A 23,788-nucleotide genomic window follows, 5' to 3' on the forward strand; every position below is an offset into this window, starting at 1 on the left:
CTGGGCGCCCGGCTCCGGGCCTGCTGGGGCTGCTGCTGGCCTTCGCGCCGCTCATGCTGCTGGGGCTGCTCTTCGTGCTGCTGGACCGCTCAGGCCGCTGGGCCGGGCGCCACTCTCTCCACGCCGCCTGGCCAGCCCTAGCCAGCGGGCGGAAAGACACTGGCCAAACCTCGCCCCGCGCCGCAGCGCTGGGCAGCGCACACCTTGCTGGGAGCCACGACTGAGCAGGACGAGCTTCCCTGAGGCCAGGAGCGGTGGACGCCTGCAGGACGCCTGCTGGGAAGCTGCCCGTGGGGCCCAGGACAGCGCGGCAGGAGGCCCCAAGGGCTTCTGCCCGGCCCAGCCTAGCACCGGCACAGTGGACCCTGGTGCACACAAGTCCAGGGCGGACTGGCCAGCGGCTGCATTCCGGCAAGGGCCAGGTCATGTCCGCCGAACATCAGGGCAGAAGAGGGGAGGGGCCTTGCACACGTGCCCACGGGTCAGCTCATTGGGTGGGCACACGCCCGGCCCCCGCAGGTCTGAGCCTGGGGCCTTCAGGGGAGGGACGAGCCGCCTGCGACCTGCCTGTGAGCACTCGGCTCCTGCGGTCTCGCCCAGCCCTCCTGCTCGCCCCTGCAGGCACCCCGCAAGGCCGGCGCCCGACTGCCAGGCAGGGGCCACGCCCCCACCCGCTGCTGGCCACGCCCCCTCCGAGGATCTCCTCTCCCAGGCTGCTCAGCTCCTGGCGGCTGCTGAAGGTGAGCCGGTGAGCCCAGCGGCCGCCGACTGGGTGACTGCTCAGTACGTGTGAATTCCGACCTTGGACTCGCTCTTTTCCCTTAAGATTCTGATGGCAGCGAGTTCCCAGAGGACCCCGTACTACAGGTGCTGAGGCTTCAGAGGGCCGAGCTGCGGCGGCAGAAAAGGTGACCGGCACCTGCTGCCATGACTCCCGGCCCCTAAGGCCTCTGCGACCACGTTGGGTGTCTCTCCCTCCCGAGCCCTTTTTCCAGAAGTGCCCATAGCCCCAGACCCCAACCCTGAGCGCATATTTCAAATTCTGCCTTCCTGTGCTCCCTCCCACTTTTTCCAGGAAAGTGGATGCCCAGTTAGCGCGCCTCCTGGAACATACTGAGGACCCAGGATCCTGGTCCCCTCCAGCCAGGTCGACCCCCAGGTCTCCAAGGATGCGACGTCAGAGGGAAGGAGACTTTCTGGAAGCCAGACAGCTTTGAATTGTACAAATTCTTTTCCCTGGTAGAGCACTTTTTCTGTAATCCCAGTGAAATGTTCTTTTCAGGTTACTAGAAACCTGAGAAAGAGGTGGTTCTGGAAAAGCCAAGGGTGGGGAGGGGATCCAGACAAGACTTGGGGGTTCACCTTACCTGACTTCACTCAGGAGTATATCTGGCCTCTGCACAGGTTAATTCACCTTCCCTGTGACCAGCCCTGCCGCCTCCCTCCTTGAAGCTCTTCCACTTCTCATTGCCCCAACCTGCCACTTCGTTGCATTCCAGAACCTTCTGGCCTTCTCTGTCTCCACTCATTCTCAGATGGAGCTTATGGATCTCAGTCCCATCTCTAATTCTGATAGTCCCCAAATTTCTGTCTCCATCCTGGACTTGGCCACTCAACCTTGTGCTCCTCTCCTCTGCTACCTGCTCACCATTTCCGCTCAAAGGTGAAACTCCAGTGTCCTAAACTGAGTTCCCAGTTTTCCCCCTAAACGTATTCCTTCTCGACTTTTGTTGGCTCCATCCTAACCTCTTAGGCCAAAAGCCTCATAGTCATCCCTGACTCTTCTTTCCCTGAGGTCTGCAGTCAATTGGCCGGAAGTCCTGTCATCTCTGCCTTTAACATTTATTCCAAATATAACTCGTCCTCTCAGTCAAGGCTGTCATCACCTGTCTGGACAATTGGGAAACCTATTGTTTTGTCTGAAGACTTCCTTGACACAATTCTCAACAAAAAGTTGTCTGTGCCCCTCCTTGAAATTGAGAAGAACCTTGTGACTTCCTCAACAATGCAGAGAAAGTGATAGGCTCTTTTTAAACTGTATTAGAAAAAAGAATACAATACATGCTGGTTCTCTCCCTATTCCCCCCCTACCCCCTCTTTGATGAAAGCTTTAGCCATAGGCTGCCAGATAAAAAGTCCACTTGCCATTCTCAGTAGGAGTTTGGTTGCATAAGATGTGTGCAGTTGTCAAAATTCAGTGTAATCTATAATAAATTCATTGTACATGAAATTTACACATACGCAAAAAACTAAAAATATGCATGCTGGACTGTTTCCAGAACAATATACCAAAATCTCTCATTTGTTTGAAATACATCCAAAAATTAATTGGGTAAATGGGTTAATAGAGCAGTGATAAATAGATGTGATAATTAATAGATATATAAATAATAGATGTGAGAAAGCCAAGAGAGTAAAATGTTAATGGTAGAATCTAAGTGATGGGGCTTTGGGTGACCACTGTAAAACTTTTCATAATAAAAGGTTAGAAAATGTATGTTCAAGATGACTTTAATGTCTGTATTTGTTTAAAAGGGGGGACAGGGTAGATTTCTAATAAGTAGCTTCTCTTTGTCACAGACAGTTGTGTGTGTATTCAATAAACCATACTTTATTTTTTAAAGATTTATTTATTTATCATACAGAACTGGGGTACAGGCCAGAGGTGCAAGGGCAGTGAGAGGATTCACCAGAGATCAAGTGGGGAACAGAATAGGCAGATCAACAAAGTCCACTGCTGCATTGTCTTTATTACCTAGCACGAGTGGCCAGTCCACTATCCTCCAACTACTATTGATTGAAGTTATCACAATTCTGCCCAGAGTCGGGGGAGCGATAGAGACTCCACCTTTTCATGAGAGGAATGTCAAAGAATTTGCAGTCACTGCTGTCACAGCCGTCCCTGGCAGCGCAACAGGTTAGGACACAGCATTGCAAGCGAGCCACAGCTGAGTTGATTCCCCAGCCCCGGAGGTGACTCCTGGGGAGCAGCAGACCTCTCCTGTCTAGCCCCTCTTCCCCCCACCCTTCCCTCAGTGGTGTAACTTAGTCGATCTGACTGTTCTGCTCCCCACTCTGTCTCTGGTGAATCCTCTCACCGCCCCTGCACTTCTGACCTGTACCCAAGTTCTATATGCATAAGTAAATAAATCTTTTTTTTAAAAAAGAACTTATAGTCACATTCTAAAGATATCACATCATGTCGGCAATCCCTGTGATAGGACCGAGGTCAGCAAATTCAATAAATACGTTGGCCCTCCCCCAGCACTCCTTCCCCCCAACCCATCCCCACTAGTTAATAGTCTATATTTCTATATTATTTTGTTCATTTTCTTCTCTCCATGTAGGTAAAGATATATTTTCCCCTTTTTGGTTAAAGGCACAAATTAAGTGATCAGTTTTTGACTGAGTGGAGCAAATATGTACCTTCTGTGGTGAGAGCCTTGGTGGGGGCATGACAAATGGGAAACCCCTCTTGGAAAGGGCATTGTATTTTCTGGCATCGCTTCTATAGGAGGCATGGCTGTGTTCTGGCCCTGTGTTCTAAACCTATCCCTAGTTAGGAGTCAAGATTGGAGGTTAGCCTGTAGTAAGCAATAGAGGAAGATGCGAAAAGGGCCGGTGGGTGGGGAGCGACCATGTCGAAGAGTCCCTGGGCTGTGTCCCAGACAGGCATCCGAGTCGATGAAAACCGTTCGTGGTCAAATGCCCTCCATATTCGGTGGACCTACAGGGTTGAGACTGAAAAGCAGCTACAGGGTTGAGACTGAAAAGCAGCTAGAGGCTGGAGAAAAGCCCTCAAGCCATGGAAGACCCCAATTGAGAATGTCAGAGGAGCGGTCACTGAGCGTGGACTAAGGGTTCGTGTCTGAAGTGTCGGGAACGAAGCATAAAGAACCGGGGGTGTGTCTCAGGCGCAGAATGACAGCAAATGAAAAACAGCCATGGGCGTGGCGCTGTCAAACTTCGCGGGGCGGGACCGAAGAGACCGAACCAAGGAAGGGGCCGAAGCCGAAGCCAATGAAAATCTGCCTGGTGGGCGGGGCGTCGTCCCAACCGAGGGTGGAGCCAATGAGAAGCGGCGCCGCGTTCCTCCTGCTCCCGCCCCCGTGAGGCGCGCGCCAGAGCCACGGGCAGCCGTTAGGGGCGGGGCCTGCAGTCGCCCGCGCGCGGCTCGCGCCCTCCCCTTTGTGTCGCCATGGCGGCGGCAGCGGCGACGAGGACGACGAGCCGGGGGTCGTGCTCCGCCGGCGCCTGAGGAAGCTACGCGACCATGGTGGTGAGGGGCCCACGCGGCCGTCAGTCCGTCCGCGTGTCAGTCTGTCCGCGCGCGGCCCCGCCCCGCGCGCTCCGCCCCCGGCCCCGCCCGAGCCCGCGGCCTGCACCGCCCCTCACCCCTATTCGGGTGCGTCTCGCTCCCCTTGTCTCCGGCCGGAGTCCTAGCCCGGCCCCGCCCCCTCGGCGCGCATCCCCTTCCACGCTCTGCTTGGGGGTGACAGTGGCCGAAGAACTGGGCTGGTCCGGGAAAGCACTGGACGCCCCCAGGTGGCCCCCCGCGCGGGCCTTCGGAAGCGCCCTGGGTCCTTCACCGGCCCCCACCCCAGAGCCACCCTCAGCGCCCCCCGCCCAGTCTCCACCGCGGCCGGGCCCCCACCTCCTCCTCCCTCCAGCCCCCTTCTCCTCCTTGAGCCCCACCCCCACCGGCTCCCTGCCCTGCCTGGCCCTTTTCTTCCAGTCCTTCTTAGCCCACCCCAGCCCTCCACCGACCCTCGCCCACCTACCCCTTTACGTCAGAGCCCCAGTTGTGCGCCTCCTCTCCACCCCACCCAAACCCAGGCCACCCACTGTACCTGCAGCTTGATCTTTGGGAACTCATCCTCCCTCCCCCATCCTCCCTCCCCCACCATGCTGTTCCTGCTCATTCATCCATTCATTCCCTTACTCGCTCACTTAGCAGACCTCTGTGCAGACCCTCTGCTCCGGGCAGAGAGCATTCAGACCCCTTGGGGGACTGATAGGCCGGACGCAGATTTCAGGGTGAGACCCAAGGATGAACTCTGGCTTGCAGAGATTTGAAGGAAGCAGAAGCTAGAACCCCATCTCGGGAATCCTCAGCTGGCAGCTGGTTAATGCATTCATCAGATTTTACCTGGCCCCAGCTGCGCGACTGGGCCGGCGCTGGGCATAATTAGGGTCCAGAGAGAAATCAGTTAGAAACAGTGAGGAGCACCATCCTGTGTCCCGCTGTGCGCTGGGCCATGCTGGGGAACTGGGGGCTCCAGTCCCAGGTCCTGCTCCTGGGGAAGTCACAGTTCAGTGGGGGAGGTGGACTGTGATATCTCAAAGCGGGAAGTTGTCAAGTTCGGGGTGAAGGAACCTCAGGGAATGGAAGAATCCAGAAGAGGTGCCTGGCACTCCCGAAGAGTTCTGGAGACTTCCAAGAGGAGGGAACATGAGAGTTGAGGTGCAAGAGGTGAGGTTGGAAAACAGGAGATGAGGATTAACATCACCCCACTAGGAGTGAACCTCATAAGGGTGGGGCAAGAGCTCCATGCGGGAGGATTAGCCCTTGCAGAGGCCTGAAGGGAATCAGAAGGGAGCTAGGGTGAGGCTCAGGCAGGGCCGGGCAAGCACAGGAGGCACTAGTGGTGACTCCTGGCCCCCAGGATCGTGGTTCCTGGATTCAGAATTTCAAGAGCTCAGAGGATGGAGGCAATAGGAAGGGGACAGATGCCAGAAAATTCAGACTTATCTTGAAGATAACAGGGAGCCACTGAATGTGTGTGATCTATGAAGCTACAGAGACAGATTTGTGTTTTGTGAAGATCATGCACTTACTGTGAAGAAGCTGTCAGGAAGGCAGAGATAGGGAGCAATAAAACCGAGGAGATTCAACTGTGATTGTCCAGACATCGCCGAAAGATGTGGAGGCACGTGTGGAAGATAACTGTGCTCCATCAGGGCCTCGGGAGGCCGGACAGAGATGGAGTCAGCCACCGTCTGAGCCTCACCTTCGCACCTGCTTCTCCACTCCCACCCCGCCACACACAAAGAGGCAGGAGAGGCAGACCTGTCCTCAGCCCAGCCTTCACCTCCCCCGATGTTCCCTGCCGCCACACACTCAGAGCAGCACGTGGGGCAATTTGGCCTCTAGACCCAGGCTGCCAGATAACAATGGTCCTGTTGTCTTATCGCTCCCATCTCTGGGGACCTCTGATTCTTCTTTCTGCTCCACAGGCTCGCAGCACTGACAGCCTGGATGGCCCAGGGGAGGGCTCAGTGCAGCCCCTGCCCCCCACCGCAGGGCCCAGTGTGAAGGGGAAGCCTGGGAAAAGGTGAGAGGTGAGGGAGAGGCTGAGCTTAGGCGGGGAGGCCCAGCACAGGAGCTGCTAGTGACGCATTACCTGTCCACCAGGCTCTCAGCTCCTCGAGGTCCCTTTCCCCGGCTGGCCGACTGTGCCCATTTCCATTACGAGAATGTTGATTTTGGTCACATCCAGGTATGGAGGCTTTACACCCAGGTGGGAGGCGAGCTCAGCCACTTTACCACTGAAACTTATCCCCAGGACTGGCTGCTTTAGCCCTCAGTGCCAATAGTTACAGGGTAGAAGGGGAAAGCTGTTCATTCATTTGTCTTATTCATTCAGCAACTATTTCTTTGTCAGTTGTATGCCCTGTGCCAGGGCCTTGTATGCTGAGACAGACACCACCAGACCCCACCCTGAGGGGGCCAGTAGAGAGACACAGACCCATCGCTCTGAATGACAGCCTGGGGAGGTCAGGACTGGGGCAAAAGTGAGGCCCTCACCTGGGCCTTTGTTTGTCTCTGCAGCTTCTGCTGTCTCCTGAGCGTGAAGGCCCTAGCTTTTCTGGAGAGAATGAGCTGGTGTTTGGGGTGCAGGTGACCTGTCAGGTGAGGCCACCTCTGCCTCTCCTCTAGTCCTGGGGACCAGTCACCATGACCCTCAGCTCACTGTAATGGGACCACTGCTCCTTCCGTCCTCCCCAATCCTATAGGGCCGTTCCTGGCCAGTTCTCCGCAGCTATGATGACTTCCGATCCCTGGATGCCCACCTCCACCGGTGCATCTTTGACCGGAGGTTTTCCTGCCTTCCAGAGCTCCCCCCACCCCCCGAGGGTGCCAGGGCTGCCCAGGTAACCTGCTGTTGTCCCAGCCCCTGCATCAGCTACCGGTGTGTCCTCGGCAGCCACGTGTGGAACCATCAAGGCAGAGGGGATAGATGAATAATTAAACACTGGTATGACCTGAGTACGAACCAGTCCAAAGGGAGAGGCCTGAACTACAGCAGGGTCTGGAGGCTCCCTTTAACTTTAGGACCATGGGGCGTTCCAGAGGGTTCCATGGAAAGGTTAGCATAACCAGACAACGAGGGCACATAGCTTGGCACAGCCCATTTACCAACTGCTGTGGCAGTGTTTCAGGACTTAACGGCAGGACAGCACCTGTACCCTTAGGTAGAATTTCAACCCTGCCGAGGGGCCCCCCAGGGCTGACAGGAGGGCAGTGGGGTTTCTTCAGGTCCCCTCACAAGAGCCCACCCTGACCACCTGCCCCCAGATGCTGGTGCCACTGCTGCTGCAATACCTGGAGACCCTGTCAGGACTGGTGGACAGTAACCTCAACTGTGGGCCTGTGCTCACCTGGATGGAGGTGGGTCCTACTCAGATTGGGGAATGGGTGAGGGGTGTCTGAGCAGCGAGAGCTAGCCTGAGAGAGGGGCGGTGGGGAGAGAGAGAGAGTGCATGTGCGCACATGCGCGTGCATGTGGGGGTGTGTGGGTGGGCACAGCAAAGAAAGGAGCTGGAGTGGAGGCGGCACTGGTATTTCAGTGTCTGTGTGGGCGCATGCCTATGAGAGAGCGTGCACACATTTTAGCAGGTCTTGGGCTCTGGAGGATATGAGGATTTCAAGGTATACCAGTTAAAAATAGGTTTGACTGGAACTCACAGAATGCCTGTTCAGGAGGAACTTAAACCAGCAGGTCTTTCGGGAGCAAATATACGGAGGATGAGGGCGCAGGGGCATGTGAGGGGAGGGAAGCGCCTTTGTTTCGGCGGGGTGGGGATTCAGCTCCAAGTGCCCGGCCTTCGGGTGGGGGACAGGCAGCGGCCTCCACTGGGCCTGCTGGGACTGCTGCCTGATCACTTCCTCCCCCCAGCTGGACAACCACGGCCGACGACTGCTCCTCAGCGAGGAGGCCTCACTCAATATCCCTGCGGTGGCTGCGGCCCACGTGATAAAGCGGTACACAGCCCAGGCACCCGATGAGCTGTCCTTCGAGGTGAGTCTGACAGGAGCAGACCCCCACTTGCCACTTCTCCTGCTCCCTCTGACCTGCCCTCCTCGCACCTATCTGCTCGCAGGTGGGCGACATTGTCTCAGTCATTGACATGCCACCCACGGAGGACCGGAGCTGGTGGCGGGGCAAGCGAGGCTTCCAGGTGAGTCTGGCTCAGGATGGAGAGTGGGGGCGGGGCACTGTGCCAGCCAGGGTGGTCCAGTCACTGACCCTGACTCCTTCGCAGGTTGGTTTCTTCCCAAGTGAGTGTGTGGAACTGTTCACAGAGCGGCCAGGTCCAGGACTGAAAGGGGGTAAGTGCCGTGGGCAGAGGGGAGGCCCTCCTGCATCCTTTGCCTCCCATCCATCCTTGTGAACATTGTTCGGCCCACAGATGCTGATGGTCCCCTGAGTGTCCCAGCCCCCCAAGGCATCTCCGCTCTGACTTCAGGTAATAAAGGCGAGGGGGTCAGGCCTCCGCCCCGGCCTTCCAGACTGGTTCTGCCCTGACGGGTGTGGCCGCCTTTCCCCCACAGCTGTTCCTCGGCCCCGAGGGAAGCTGGCTGGCCTCCTCCGCACCTTCATGCGCTCCCGGCCTTCCCGGCAGCGGCTGCGACAGCGGGGAATCCTGCGGCAGCGGGTGTTTGGCTGTGACTTGGGAGAGCACCTCAGCAATTCAGGCCAGGATGGTGAGAGCCAGCCCACCCGCCCAGCCAGCCCTCCCGCCCTGCCTGCCCACCCGCCCAGCCTGCCCTGACCCCACCACTTTCTGCCAGTGCCCCAGGTGCTTCGTTGTTGCTCAGAGTTCATTGAGGCCCACGGGGTGGTGGATGGGATCTACCGGCTTTCAGGCGTGTCGTCCAACATCCAGAGGCTACGGTGAGGCCCTCCACCAAACCCTCCTTCCACAAACATTTACTGGACACCTTCCCACTCCAGGCCCCGTGCCATGTGCTGGGGACGCAGAGTTATCCGCAGTTAGGGGGACACAGAGCCAGATTGGACTGAGACCAGGGCAGGGAGGGCTTCCTTGAGGAAGTGCCACCACATCTGAGACCTGGAAGGTGAGAGAATTAATATTGGAAGCAAGGGCCCTCCCTGGTGGTGCAAGGGGTTACGTCTCAGCACTATGAAGCAGTTGACAACCACTGCAGCACGAGTTCGATCCCCGGCCAGCGAACTGACCCACATGGCACAGCAGACTTCTGATGTCTTGCCCGCTGCTCCCCTCAGCAGTGTACTTCATCAGTCTGCCTGTCCTACTCCCCACTGTCTCTGGTGAATCCTCTCAACCCCACACCTCTGGCCTGTAACCCAGTTCTTGTATGCATGAGTAAATAAATCTTAAAACATATTAGAAGCAGAGGATCACTCTTCACTTAACACCTGCCACCTGCCATGCTCAAGGCCCTGGAGACCAGGGCCAGTGGAGACCCACTCTTGGGGCTCACACGCCAGAGGGAGAGATGCTACTCTGGCTGGCTAGTGCTGTGGAGAGCAACAGATTGGGACGAGGAGGAGGGTGAGCAGAAAGCAGGAGTGCAGTTTCAAATAGGGTGGGCAGAGAAGGCCTCCTGAGAGCGGCCAGGCTCTGGAGGTGAGGGACCAAGCCACAGGTTTTCTCAGCGTGCTCAGGGGGAGGCAGCCAGTGCAAAGGGGAGAGCAGCAAGAGATGAGGGTCGAGAAGTAGCTAGGGGCAGACTGTATAGGCCTTCTGGGCAACTGTTAAGATTTGGAGTTTCACTCTGGGGGAGGGAGTGGGGCAGTGAGAAACCAGGCCCGAAGCACTGCATAAAGGGGGGGGCCGAGGGGGTGTTCACCTTGGAGGGCTGGGGCGGGTGCTGCTGCAGTCCCGGCTATTTGCCAGTGATATTTCAAAGCCACAACTTTGCGAAAGGGACAGGGCCATGCTCTGGGGTCAGATGGCCTTGGGTCGCTGCAGGCGAGATCATCCCCCTAAGCTCTGGTGTCCTGTCTGTAAAACGGGGCACCCTGCTCCTTGGGGCAGAGGGTGGATGTGGCTGCTTCATAAGGTTGTCTGGAGAGGTCAGCAGAGGAAAGAAGTTGCTCCCATCTTGGACACTTTGGGGACGGGGGACGGACACAGCCAGGTGGGCCAGCTCTGACCTGAGTCTTCTCTCCCTGACCGGGGGGCCTCAGGCATGAGTTTGACAGTGAGAGGATCCCAGAGCTCTCTGGCCCCGCCTTCCTGCAAGACATCCACAGTGTATCCTCCCTCTGCAAGCTCTACTTCCGGGAGCTGCCAAACCCCTTGCTCACATACCAGCTCTACGGGAAGTTCAGTGTGAGTAAGGGTGCTGGTGAGCCTGGGGGTGCGGGACACCTCAGCCCAGCTCCCATCATGCCTGTTCACAACCTCAGGAGGCCATGTCAGTGCCTGGGGAGGAGGAGCGCCTGGTGCGTGTCCATGACGTCATCCAGCAACTGCCCCCACCACACTACAGGTAAACGGGAGCGGGGGTTGGGTGGGCAGGAAAGGGCTGTGGCAGCACCCCCTGGGACATGTGGCTCAGTGTCCCCCTGCTCCCACCTCAGGACCCTGGAGTACCTGCTGAGGCACCTGGCCCGCATGGCAAGACACAGCGCCAACACAAGCATGCATGCCCGCAACCTGGCCATCGTCTGGGCACCCAACCTGCTACGGTAAGCTGGCGACGCCGGCCCGGCCAGCTCCTCCGGTGGCGGGCCATCCCACTCAGGAACCTGCGGCTGTGATCACTGGGGCACGGCAGTGGCCAGGGCTTGGGCTCACATTGTCTGGAGGGGACAGCAAAGTACCAAGAAGAAGAACACAGGGTCCGGTGGTGCTGAGCGCCCAGGTTACAAAGCAGGGAAGGAGATGCGTGGGGTCATGGTGTTTGAAATCTTTAAGGAAGTTTCTGTCAGAGTCTGCCAAGAAGAAGCATGGCCAGCTGCAGCGTGAGCCCCAGAGGATTTTGTGTGGACCAAGACAGGGATGCCCTCGTCCTGGAGGGTTCACATTTTCCTGAGGAGACAGATAAGCAAAAAATAGGTGGAACATCAGATGGTGGTTAAGGAACTGAGGCCGCAAGTAAAGAGCCTAGGGGACAGAGGAGCCCGGTTACTCTACATGAGATGAAGGGGCAAGACTCACTGTGAAGGAGCACTCCAGTCAGGAGCTGCAGGAGCTGCGGGAGGCGCCCTGTGGCTGTTGGGGAGGAGCCGCAGCCTCAGGACAGTGAGTGCAAGGGCCTGGCCTGGTCAGCCCCTGCGGAGCAGGGAGGCTCCAAGGGCAGGAGGGAGGGAGTGGTCGGAGAAGACGACCCTGTCAGGGCGGTGATGAGGCTCTCGTGTGATCGGGTAGAAGTGGTCGGGGGTGTGGGCGGGAGCTGGGGGGTTCATGGGGAGGACTTGGCCTCCACCAGAAGTGGGGTGCAGTGCGGGAGGCCTCTGAGTGAGCATGGCCCTGATCTGACTCCGGTTCACAGGCTCCCTCTGACTTCAAGTGGGGAACAGGTTGGGGGCGAGGCAGGCAGGGAGGAGGCTGCTGTGATGTCCAGCTAGGGAGGATGGAGGCTGCAGCAGGTGCCAGCAGAGGAGAGAGAGATTCTAGATTCCGGATTCAGATCCAGATTCTGGAGAGACTTGTGGGTGGACCCCACAGCGTTGTGTGCAGATTAAATGTGGTGTGAGGGCAGAGAGGAAGCAAATTCTAAAGCCCTTGGCCTGAGCCCCAGGAGATCTGATTGACTGAGCTGGGGGAGGCGGGCAGAGAGCAGATGTGGGGAAAGGTGAGGGGCCCGGCTCTCGTGTGATCGGGTACACGTGGTCGGGGGTGCTGAGTGAGTGGCAGATTGCTTCCACTGGCTGCCCACCTTGTCGAGCCAGAGCCCACAAACTGGGGCTCAGAGCCTCTGGCCTGCCCCCTCCTTCCATCCAGGTCCATGGAGCTGGAGTCAGTGGGGCTGGGCGGGGCAGCAGCCTTCAGGGAGGTTCGGGTACAGTCAGTGGTGGTGGAATTCCTGCTCACCCACGTGGACGTGCTGTTCAGCGACACCTTCACCTCGGCTGGCCTGGACCCTGCAGGTATGCCGCCCCACCTGCTGTCCTGGCTGCTGCCCCTCATGTCAGGGCTGCAGTGGGGGGACAGATGGGCTCCCAGCCGTGTCCTTACCCCACGGAAGCTGGACCTGGCTCCTTGAGGACCCCGCCCCGGCCTCTCCCTCCCCTCCCCCCCCTTCTCATTTCAGCTCCTACGCTCAGGATCCCCACTTCTTGGCCCGGACATCGTTCTTTCTTCACCCCTTGTAGCTCCTGGGGGCACTTGGGGTCTTTGGTCCACCTGGGAGGAGGTGGGAGGCCCCCAGATTTGACCCTGCCCTGGCCCTACCCAGAGTCCCCCTGCCCTGTCCGGGACCCCAGCCCAATCAGGATTCAGCACGTCGGAGGGCCCTCTAGCCGGAGGTAACTGAAGCCAGAGCCACTGCCTTTGCTGGCTGCTGGGAGCTGCCTCCTCATCAGCTCGTTCTGCCTCACTCCCTCCTCACCTGCCTGCTGCCCACCCATTCCTGCCTGATCACCCTGGCCCCATGCCTTGCCAGCCCGGGTGGGCACGCTGCGGGGCCGGGGCTTGGGCTGTCGCGCTTGGCTTTGCCTGTGGTCTGGAATAGCTCCTCCAGCTGACGCTGTTTCCCCTTTCCCGATTCCACAGGCCGCTGCCTCCTTCCCAGGCCCAAGTCCCTTGCTGGCAGTGGCCCCTCCACCCGCCTGCTGACGCTGGAGGAAGCCCAAGCTCGCACCCAGGGCCGGCTGGGGACACCCACAGAGCCCACAGCCCCCAAGACGCCAGCTTCGCCTGTGGAGAGGTGTGCGGGGGTAATGCGGGGAGGGCAAGCACAGCGTGCAGGCCCAGAACTCAGACCATCTCCGTGTCTCACCGGCCCCAGGAGGAAAGGGGTGAGAGGCGAGAAACAGCGGAAGCCGGGGGGTAGCAGCTGGAAGACCTTCTTTGCACTGGGCCGAGGCCCCAACATCCCTCGAAAGAAACCTCTGCCCTGGCTGGGGGGCACCCGAGCTCCGCCGCAACCCTCAGGTCAGAGGCTGGGCACTGGGTGATGGGGCGAGGCAGCAGAGGGCCCCCGTGACCCTCTACCTCCCCTCGCAGGCAGCCGCCCCGACACAGTCACGCTCAGGTCAGCCAAGAGCGAGGAGTCGCTGTCATCCCAGGCCAGTGGGGCTGGTAAGCACAGGAGGCCCAGGAGCTGGGAGGGGCAGGGGCCCCGCACTGGCCTCTAAATGTATACTTCATTTTGGGGGGCTCTTAGGTTTTGGGGGTTGTTTGGGTTATTTTTAGCTTTCCATCTGGGCATCGGGTACAGTGACTTGGATGAAGCGTGTCTTGGGTCACAGCACCGTGACCACTGGCCCCTGCAGGCTCTTTCCAAGCAGACGTTCATTCAGGCCTTCAGGGAAGGAGTGGAGGCCACAGTGAATAACCAGGAGCCCCCTGGCCTGAACTGAGAGAGCCCCACTCTCTTGCGGGCTCCCCTCTGCCAGCTGCAGCCTCGCGACCCCGGCGTCCTCTAGATTTGATGGCATCACCCCCTTGCATTTACGGTCTCCCCACATACAGGTGTATCTAGCACACGGCGCAGCTCTGGTCGCTGTGAAACTTTGCAGAGAAACAGAACGAAGAGGCCGCCTTGCTGGCTGGGCCTGCGCGGGCGCGTGCACAGCTTTCACCCCCCAGCCCCCCACCCGCCTGCGTGCGGCTCAGGCTGGACCCCCGCAGCTCGCTGCTGCTGCACCTGCGGACACCCAGCGGGGGTGCTCCTTAGGCTTCCATCTTCCCCCTGGGTCTGGAAGGGTCTTTTCATGGACTGGCCGCTCATTTCCTTGATCACCCCGAGTCCGAACAGGGCTCACAGCCATCGTGACCCCATCCTGTCATGGGGTCAAGTGCCTCTTGGCGTCGCTCCCCCGGCCTGCTGGGCTGTGCGCCCTGCTCTGAGGCTTGGGCGACAGTTCTGACCTCCGCCTCCCAACTGCCTCCAGGCCTCCAGAGGCTGCACAGGCTGCGGCGACCTCACTCCAGCAGCGACGCCTTCCCCGTGGGCCCGGCACCTGCCGGCTCCTGCGAGAGCCTGTCGTCCTCGTCCTCGTCCTCGGACTCGGACTCGGACTCCTCCAAGACTTCATCCTCCACACCCTCGGCAGCCGGGCCGGGGGCGCTCTCTGGCTCACCCTCACACCGAGCCTCAGCCTGGCTGGATGATGGCGACGAGCTGGACTTCAGCCCACCCCGCTGCCTGGAGGGGCTTCGGGGACTCGACTTTGACCCCCTCACCTTTCGCTGCAGCAGCCCCACCCCAGGGGACCCCGCACCTCCTGCCAGCCCAGCACCCCCTGCCTCGGCCTCCGCCTTCCCACCCAGGGTGACCCCACAGGCCCTCTCAGCCCGCGGGGCCGCCAGCCCTGCCTTGCCCACTGCCCTGGACATCTCAGAGCCTCTAGCGGTGTCGGTGCCTCCCGCTGTCCTGGAGCTGCTGGGAGCTGGGGGGACACCTGGCTCAGTCACCCCGACACCAGCCCTCAGCCCCACCCCAGGCCTCCGGCCCCATCTCATCCCCCTGCTGCTGCGTGGCGCCGAGGCCCAGCTGAGCGACACCTGCCAGCAGGAGATCTGCAGCAAGCTGGCACTACCTGCTTCCCAGGGAGCCCAAGGTCAGCACGGTGAGTGCTGCTCGGCCTTGCCCGGCCTTGCCCTCGCAGACCAGCCCGCACCATGGCGGTGGCGCAGCTGACTCCCTCCTGTGCCTCTCCTCCAGGTCCTGGTATGGATTCACCACTACCGCCCCAGCCCCTGTCCCTCCTGCGCCCTGGGGGCGCACCTCCCCCACCCCCCAAGAACCCAGCACGCCTCATGGCCCTGGCCCTGGCTGAGCGGGCTCAGCAGGTGGCCCAGAGACAGAGCCAGCAGGAGCAAGGGACCACCCCATCTGCTTCCCGCTCCCCTTTCCGCCGCTCACTCTCCCTGGAGGTAGGCAGTGAGTCCCCGGGGACCTCAGGGAGTGGGCCCCCTCCCCACTCTGTAGCCCACCCAGGGGCCTGGGCTCCTGGGCCCCCACCCTCCCTGCCAAGGCAGCAGAGCGACGGGAGCCTGGTGAGAAGCCAGAGGCCCACAGGGACCTCGAGGAGGGGACTCAGAGGCCCCGCCCAGGTCAGCGCCCAGCTCAGGATGGGTGGGGGGTCCAGGGATGTGCCAGAGACGGCAGCCCCGTTCCCGTGTTCTGTCCCCTCGCAGGTTCCTACCCCAGGCTTCTCCTCAGTCCCCCGGGAGTGCCTGCCCCCCTTCCTTGGAGCCCCCAAACCAGGCTTATACTCACTGGGCTCCCCACCCTTCCAGCCCAACTCCCCAGCCCCGGTCTGGAGAAGTCCCCTGGGCCCCCCTGCACCACTTGACAGGGGAGAAAACCTGTACTATGAGATCGAGGCCGGCGAGGGGCGCTACTCTGGCCCTGCCCGGGCCTGGAGTCCTTTCCGCTCCATGCCCCCCGATAGGCTCAATGCCTCCTATGGCCTGCTCGGCCAGTCGCCACCGCTCCACAGGTCTCCCGACTTCCTGCTTGGCTACCCACCTCCCCCTTCCTGCTTTCCCCATGACCACCTCAGCTACTCAGCCCCCCAGCACTCTGTCCGGCGCCCCACTCGGCCTGAACCCCTCTATGTCAATCTAGCACTAGGTCCCAGGGGTCCCTCACCTGACTCTTCCTGCTCCTCCTCCCCACCTGCCCACCCCCGAAGCCGGTCAGACCCCGGCCCCCCAGCTCCCCGCCTCCCCCTGAAACAGCGGGCCCCTTGGGGTCCCCATCCCCCTCATAGGATGCATGAGCCCTGGGGCCCCCCTGAGCCCCTCCTGCTCTATAGGGCAGCCCCACCGGCCTATGGAAGGGCAGGTGAACACCACAGGGGGTCCTTATACAGGAATGGGGGGCAGGGAAGGGAGGGGGCTGGTCCCCCACCTCCCTACCCCACTCCCAGCTGGTCCCTCCACTCTGAGGGCCAGACCCGAAGCTACTGCTGACTCAGCTGGGAGAGCCCGTCCTCCCTTCCCTTCCCCTCATGATCTCGGCCCAACCCAAACCCTTGTTTTGTATTTTCTCGAGCTCCTGACCCCCTGCCCAGGTTTCTAACTTTGTAACTTGCTTCAAATGTGAGTCCCTAACCTTTGTCATAGCTCCCCCACCCTGGGCTGGAGGGTGCACCAGGCCCCTGCCCCCTCCACCCCGGGGGCTCTTGCACAAACCTGAGGACTGGGCTGAAGCCATCCTCCCGCTCCCTCCAGGAGCCCCCAGCATGTCTGGATCTGTGCATAGGGGATGAGGGGCACGGCTCCTGCCCACCTCCCCCACATGCCCCACTAAACCATCTGACAAAGCGAATGAATAAAAATGGTGAGAATGTGGCTGCAGGTGTCATGCCGGGGCGGGGCCCGGTGACCAGAGGCCGAGACAGACATGAGCTGTAGCATTTTCTTTCTTTTGTCACATCATCAGGTGCAAGTGGGGTCCTTGGGAGGGGTGATCTGCAGAGAGGGGGCCATGAGTGCCCTGAGAATCTGTACCAAGACTGGGGTCGGGCCTCGGCTTGCCTGCAAGCTGGCACCCACCTCGCAGCTCTGCCAGGATCTCCTCGAGCAGGTCCATCCTGAAGAGCAGGCGGCCGGGGGGTGGGGGTGGGGGGTCAGGATGGACCCCGGGTTACACCTCAGAAAGGAGGAAAGAACCCAGAAGCCCCCACCCCCCACCCCACCAGGGCCCCATTTCTCACTTCTGCAGGCTGGAGAAGAGGCTTCCTCTGACCAGTTCAGTGCTGGGCGCCTGCAGGAAAGAGGCGAGCTACACCAGCGGCCATGGAGCGCTGGATGGGCCTGGGAGGGTAGGACGGGCCGGGCCCAGGGCGCTCTGCTAGCCGGGGAGGGAAGTCTCCCTGTGGGACAGCAGGCAGGGGTGGGCTCTCAAGGCCGGCGTCCGGCAGGGCAGTGCAGGGCTCGGTGGGTCTTGGCAGCACCCTGGGTCCCCACAGGGAGGCCAAAGCCTGGAGGCAGGAGTACAGGGAGAGGCCTGGGGGAAGCGGGGCGGGCAAGGCCGCAGGGCCTTGAGGGGACAGCTGGGGGGCTGGGGGTCTCTGGTCAGCGGTGGCTGGGGACACCGGGATCACATTATTGGGCTGGGGGCATCGTGCTGTGGGGCTGGGCTCCAGGCCGCAGTGCAGGCTGACCCCGGCTGCGGGGCTGCGGTCTGGGCAGGGGCCGGGGCTGGGGCTGGGGCCGCGGCTGCTGCCCAGAGTCAGGCTGCTGCCCGAGTCCCACGCCGCACCCCTCCAGACTCGGCCGTGGACCTCGAGAGCCTCCAGGGCCTGCAGGGAGTGACGGCAGAGAGCTGACATTCCCGGTGCCCCAAACTCCCTCCGTGCTCCGCAGCCGCCCGCTCCTACCTGGGGCAGGGAGGGGCCTGGGGACAGCACAGAGCGCGCAGCCTTGGGTGCAGTGTGGGCTCTGGGAGCCACCTCACAGGGCAGTGTCTCTGGGGGCAGACCAGCTGGTTGGAATGGGGGGCACAGCTGGGCCGCACCGACACCTGCCACCGCCTGCCCCTCCCTCTAACCTGGCGGGGAGCTGACCCCAGGAGCCGAGTCCTGCAGAAAGGAGACCGGTGTGGGGCTGCGGGCCTGCTGAGGGCTGGCGGCCACCAGCCACCCCTGCCAGGCTGTCCTGTACCTGGGCCAGGGCCTCCCGCAGCAGGTAGCGAGTACTCTGCAGGCTGCCCCAGCGGTCAGCAGGCCCTAGGCCCAGCCCGGCCCGAACCAGGGCCTGGTAGGGGGCTGGCACCAGGGGGTCCATGGCTGGGCCCTCACCTGCTTCCAGTTTAGCCTTCACCTCAGGCCCCTCTCTCCCAGCCCAGGGAAGTTCCCCTGCGAGGAAGCATGAAGGCAGGAGCTGGGCAGTGGGCGGGCTGCCTCAGCGGGGCAGGGCAGGGGCTCACTCACTGACCAGTGAGCACCTCCTGGGCCAGGAGGCAGAAGCTGTAGAGGTCGGAGGTGGTGGCAGGCGCGTCCCCGCAGATGAGCTCCAGAGGCAGCCAGGGGTACAGCTCAGGAGGTGGAGGTAGCCCTGGGCAGAGGGTGCCCCAAGTGTCGCCCCGCTGTGGCCTGCAGAGGCCAAGAGGCCAGTCAGTGACTGCTGGGGGCGCAGGGACAGGCAGGCGAGGCAGTCACTCACCTGGACCACAGCCAGCGCTGGTGCAGCGGGCGCCCGTGCTCCAGGTTGCCCACCTTGGCCAGGCCTGGCCGCACCAGCTGCACAGCGTGGGAGCTAAGGCCCCCGTGAGCACGCTGGCGGGCCTGCAGGAACAGCAGGGCCTCCAGCACCTGCAGCAGCAGGCGGCCGGGCAGCAGGCCCCCCACGGCGCGGGGCGCCCCCCCACTCGGCCCCTGAGAGTGCAGCGCCGCATGCAGGGAGCCCAGCCACACCGGCTCGAAGAGAAGGCACAGCCCGGACAGGTCCGCCGAGGGGCTCAGAGCCATGAGCAGCAGCAGGCTGGGGTGCTGCAGGGTGCTGGGCAAGAGGAGAGCGGGCCACTTGTGGGGGCCCAGCCAGCACGGACACAGGACAGAGAACCAGGCCCCCGGCGCACAGCGGGGCGCCGTCTGTGCCCCACCCGGCCTGTCTCCCTACCCCACCCCCGCCAGGCCTCGAGACACGGCACCCAGAGTGGGGACCCACTTCCCAGTGGGTGGGGACGGCCACTCCAGTAGGCGGGCTCCGCCATGGCTGCGCCCCCAGGCCCACCTCTGGCACCTGACGCGGGAGGGCAGCGGGAGGCCGCGCACCTGCAGTGCTGGAGGTCGGCCAGCAGCACGTCGGGCGCCCCGGCGGCCTTCAGCTGCCGCGAGGTCACAGCCTGGCCCCTCCACAGCAGGCTGGAGGGCGGAAGCGGGAGGGCAGGTGAGCCAGCGGGCACCCTTGTGAGGGAAGAGGGCCGACCGCCCCGTGTCTGCCCGCCAGGTGGGGGCGGGCGCTCACTTGGCCATGAGGGTGTGGGAGCTGCTCTCGTAGGTGCGGTCTGGCTCGCCCCGGGCTGGCAGCAGCTCCTTGGGGTCTGCCAGGGGTATGGCTGTTACCAGCCCCAGAGGCCACAGGCTGCTCAGCTGGGGATGGGGAGTAGGACGATGAGGGACCAAGAAGGCAGGGTGCCCCGCTTCCCACCCTCTCCCTCTTACCCAACCGATCCCCAAGGCTGGGATCTGGGGGGTTCTCCTCATCTGTTCTGGCCTCAGTGCCCTGGGTAAAGGGCAGTTCTAGGTCAGTCTTGGGTGCCAGGAGTGGTGGGTGGGGGAGCCGCGGGGTGTGGGCAGTTACCTGTCTGCTTGCGCCAGCCGCAGGGAGCCCCGCAGGCTGCATCCGGAGCAGCTGTGCCACTGGCCCAGGGTCGCAGCGGGTGCCAGCTCCCCTCCCTGCATCAGTGCTGATATGTGGGTACGGCAGAGCTGCAACAGCTTCAGCACCTGGGCAGGGGGACAGGCGGGTGAGGGGGCAGTGCAGGCCCCGAGGCACCGCCCACTCGGGCCCCTCTCACCTCCCTGCTCTGCTTGGCACGGCCCAGGTCCGCCCAGTCTCGAGGGGTGCGACCCTGCTGGTCGCGCAGTCTCAGGTCACCCCCCGCCTGCAGCAGGTGCAGCATCACCAGGCTGTGGCCCGAGAAGGCGCCCGCGTGCACAGGCGTGCTGCCGTCCAGGCAGCGGCTGCGGAGGGCAGGCAAGGATCGGAGAGGGGACGCAGGGACGGGAGGTGCAGGATGGGAGCGCTGCGGGCTGACAGAGGCTGCGAACCTTGGAGGTAGGTGTCAGGTTGGGAGGGTCTCCGAGGACACAGTGGGGTCTCTGAGGTCAGAGGATCGCCGAGACAAGGTGGCATCAGGAAGGGGGACAGGCTGGAGGACAAGGGGTGGGCCTCTGGAAGAGAGTCCTGCTTCCCCAGGCTCTGACTCAGGGCCCCAGGAGCGGGGCGTCACCATGTGTCCACTCACTGGTTAGGGTTGGCACCACAGGCCAGCAGGCGCCGCACGGCAGAGCTGCGGCCCAGCAGCGCCGAGAGGAAGAGCCCCGTCTGTCCGGCAGAATTCTCACCATCCACCTGTGTGACTGAGGGGCAGCAAGCTTCGCACAGTCCCTGCCCTGTGCCCGGGGCTGCCAGGCAATCCCCAGGCCAGTTCCAGCTCCCTTTACTCCAGTTCCATCTCTTGGTCCTGAAACTCACCCCCGCCCCACCCTGGTAGCACCTGAGGCTGCTACCTCAGCTGCAGTTGCACCACCATCTCTGGAGGTGACAGCTGCCTTCTGCACTGACCATCCCTACCCCAGAGGTGTCCAAACCACACAGAGGACCCCCGGGTCCAGGAGAAGTGGACCCCATGGAGACTGGGCTTCCAGGTGCTTCCTAAGTGCATGGGCTCCATGTGGCCACCACCCAGTTCCCCAAAAAAGCAAACTTCCCAGAGTCTGTCAGGATGCTGCTCATGTCTATGTGTGAGCCCTGCATCGAAGAGCGGAACCAGGGGGCAGCTGCGCTCGGCGCCCATGTCAACCCCATCATCCTGCACAGACCCCTGCCAGCCCTCATCTGTCCCAAGTCCAGTTTCTCCACATTCACCCCGGCCACTGATTGCTTCCTAGTGATCCTGGCACCACCCTCCCGCTCCTCTTCTCCAGGCCCAGCCGCGTCCCAGGGCCAGACCCACGCTGTACTAGTCCTTCTGTTCTGTGTCCTTGGCAAGCCAGGCTAACAAGTCACGCACTTGGCCCAGACCAGCTTGGGGGCTGCCACAGATGTGGTCCTTGGAGAACCTCCTGGTATCACACTGCACCCCTCTGACTCATCGGTCCCCCCTCCTTGCAAAGGTGTCCTAATTGGGTTTCTGCATTTGTCTTGCCTGCACAGGGCTCTTCAGACACAAGTCATTTCATAATGTAATCGTTATGGTTACTTGATGTATCGACATTCTTATGCAAATTGTTCCAGAAACAGAAAAAGAGGGCTAGGAAAATTAAACATCAAAAAAAAAATTAAATACAAATAAAAAAGAAAAAGAGGGCAGGGCTCAACTCCACATGAATTTAATACGAGTTTAATTCTATCACTAAATGAAAGGTTTCAGAGCCAGAAAATAAAATTTTAGATCAATTCCATGATCACATGCAAATTTTAAGATTTATCAATATGTATATGTATTGTTTGTATGTATGTGTGTATATATATATATATGTATATGCAAAACCACTAAATAAAGTAAACAAGGTAGTCCAGCTGATTTATTCCCATAAAGGGTAGTTTAACATAGGAATCTAGCAATGTAATACTTTTATGGATTAAGAGACAACACATTTAACTCAGTAGCTGCAGAAAAAAAGCCTTTGATAACTTTCAATACCTACTTATGATTGAGGAAAAAAATCCCCTAAAAAATTAATAATAGATGGAAACTTTCTCACTTGATAAGCTATAAACCAGTAACCCAGTAGCAGGCAAGATACTGAATGCAGAAACAAACTCAAGGTAATTTGGGGAGTTCTGGCCAACACCTGCCAAGAAATAAAGAATTTCAATTAAAAACCTAGAGTTTAAAGGTTGAAAGAAAGAGAAAATTGTCACCACCTTTAGATAGTGTAAAAATGTAAAGAATCAATTAGCTATGAAGCAAGTTAGAAAGTAGTCAGGTACACAGTTTGCAGAAATCAGTGAGAAAAGGACATTCAGACGGGCTCATTTCCTCCTGCAGTGCCCACAGAACTCACGCTCCTCTGAGGTGCTTCCTACCTGCTGCCTGCAGGTCAGTCCTAGCCCCAGTCCCTCTGCCCGAGGCTGCTACTTGTGCAACAGCCTGCTTTGGCCTCAGGGCCTCTGCCGAGCTAGGCCATCTCTCCCGAGTGCTGGGCCCTCGTCACATGCCTACTCTTACGCTATGGGACTCCAGGGACCATCCTTTCCCTGACTGCATTCACAGTGACCCAGAAGGGCATGTTCACTCTAAAGGTCATCATGAGCAGTGCCTGGCACTCAGCAGGTGACTGGCACACGACTGTTGACGGGCCAGCTCGAGTCACACCTTGCATGCCGCTTCTGATGTTGCCCCACAGCGGCCAGACCCTCACCTCTCTGCAGGAGCCGAGTGAGGGCCCAGCCGGGGCCCCCAGACACAGCCAGGCGATGCAGGCAGCCCACCTGGCCTTCTGGATCCCCAACGGAGCCCAGCTCCACAGGGAAGTGGGAGGGCAGGGAGGGCATCTGTGGGCTCCACGCTAAGTCAGCTCCTGGGTAGGGATCAGCCAGGGGGTCTCATGTGGGCAGGAGGATTCTGGAGTGAAGGACCCTGGGTGTCCGTGAAAGGAAGGGGATTAGGCGGGGGTCAGATTTGGAGGGAGGTCTCTAATTGAGAAAAAGCTGTGGTTTCTGGAAAGCTACTGGTACTGGAGGTCAGGAGGCCAAGGGGGTGTGAGAAGCGGTCAAAGGAAACCCCGGCAGACACTCCTCAGGTCGGGGGTGTAGGGCATTAGGGATAGACTCTGAACCCAAGAGGGAATCTGGGGGCTTACTGACCGAGGTCTGAAGACAACCTGCAGGCCAGAGAAGAAGGCCGGAGGGTTAGGGCTTGACCTGCGGTGGGGTCTCCGGGCTGTGAGTTGGGGGGCCAGAGGAGCACAATGGGCCGGCTGGGTCAGAAGACGGGCCAGCAGGCTCAGCACAGTGACAGCGGAGGAGGGGCGCAAAGGTGCAGGGAGTCAGGCAAAGAGAGGGGCTGGGGGCGCCTACCAGGGCTGGGGTGTGTGGGAGCTGGGCTAGGGCCTGCAGGTTAGGGGAAGGGGCTGCCCGAAGGAAAAGTTCTGATGCCTAGATCCTTGGGCCTCCAACGAAGGGTCTGAGTATTGGGTGGGCTCGGAGTGGGGGGCGTGAGGGCGGGGTCTGCAGGCCGGGGGTGGGGTCGAGGGGAGCCCCGAGGGCCATTGAGGGCTCAGAAGGTTCCAAGGCCAGGAGCACTGACCCGGGGCTTGGGCCTGCCGTTGGGCTCCGACAGTGATCGCCACGCGAGCGGGACCTGCGTGTGGCCGTGCCCCTTGGGCTCTGGACAGCGGACCAGCAGCGCATGCGCGTGGGCGGCCACCTGCCGCGCTCACGCCACGGCAGCCTCCCTCCCCTGAGAGGGGCCCCAGGGCCCTGAGGTGACCTGGTCTGCGCTCCAGAGCCAAGTCACCCCCTGCAAGTTACCCCTACTTGTTTTGATAGGGGCTCCGGAGGGAGTATGAAAGGCACCGCAGAGCCGAGGCACCTGCACCCACACACGTTGTCTGGCCTGTGACCTGCTTGCCCTGAGTCGCCTTCCCAGGCCAGGGGCGTCTGGGAGAGGGCTGGGGCCATTTCTGTCGCGATGAGCAGTCCCGATGACCCACTGTCA

The 23,788-nt window shown here is 60.7% G+C and overlaps 2 protein-coding genes across 7 annotated transcripts in view; both read left to right on the plus strand.

Moving 5' to 3' along the window:
• The window catches only part of PROSER3 (proline and serine rich 3), a 9,811-nt gene extending 7,211 nt beyond the window's left edge, over positions 1-2,600 (plus strand). The window contains exons 10-12 of the mRNA XM_012730486.1: positions 622-740; positions 827-908; positions 1,076-2,600. Coding sequence (XP_012585940.1) covers positions 622-740; positions 827-908; positions 1,076-1,217 — 343 coding nt within the window. The 3' untranslated portion in view covers positions 1,218-2,600. The remainder of the gene's footprint in view (positions 1-621; positions 741-826; positions 909-1,075) is intronic.
• A 1,593-nt stretch (positions 2,601-4,193) lies between these two features.
• ARHGAP33 (Rho GTPase activating protein 33) lies at positions 4,194-16,773 on the plus strand. Of its 6 annotated transcripts, none has more exons than XM_012730501.1 (21): positions 4,194-4,279; positions 6,238-6,335; positions 6,416-6,500; positions 6,833-6,913; positions 7,018-7,155; positions 7,580-7,672; positions 8,181-8,303; positions 8,386-8,463; positions 8,548-8,614; positions 8,695-8,751; positions 8,837-8,989; positions 9,077-9,179; positions 10,461-10,605; positions 10,683-10,765; positions 10,857-10,964; positions 12,223-12,368; positions 12,533-12,746; positions 13,229-13,374; positions 13,447-13,521; positions 14,337-15,014; positions 15,110-16,773. In XM_012730501.1, the coding sequence occupies exons 1-21, from the start codon at positions 4,274-4,276 to the stop codon at positions 16,363-16,365; spliced, it is 3,933 nt and encodes a 1,310-aa protein (XP_012585955.1). In that variant the 5' UTR covers positions 4,194-4,273; the 3' UTR covers positions 16,366-16,773. The 6 variants fall into 6 exon arrangements, with proteins under 6 accessions (XP_012585955.1, XP_012585954.1, XP_012585957.1 ...); XM_012730500.1 differs by lacking the exon at positions 4,194-4,279 and adding an exon at positions 5,438-5,473; XM_012730503.1 differs by lacking the exon at positions 4,194-4,279 and having other exon boundaries at positions 6,231-6,335; positions 12,677-12,746.
• Positions 16,774-23,788: the final 7,015 nt, after the last annotated feature.

This window comes from Condylura cristata, unplaced genomic scaffold (genome assembly GCF_000260355.1).
Source record: "Condylura cristata isolate star-nosed mole 26May11 unplaced genomic scaffold, ConCri1.0 scaffold00028, whole genome shotgun sequence".
NCBI lineage: Eukaryota > Metazoa > Chordata > Mammalia > Eulipotyphla > Talpidae > Condylura > Condylura cristata.

Coding starts and splice junctions, on each gene's coding strand:
- ARHGAP33 (XM_012730500.1), top strand. CDS start 5,453: ATGAGAGTTGAGGTGCAAGAG. Junction 12,747..13,228: donor GGAGGGCCCTCTAGCCGGAG/GTAACTGAAGCC, acceptor CACCGGCCCCAG/GAGGAAAGGGGTGAGAGGCG. Junction 13,522..14,336: donor ATCCCAGGCCAGTGGGGCTG/GTAAGCACAGGA, acceptor AACTGCCTCCAG/GCCTCCAGAGGCTGCACAGG.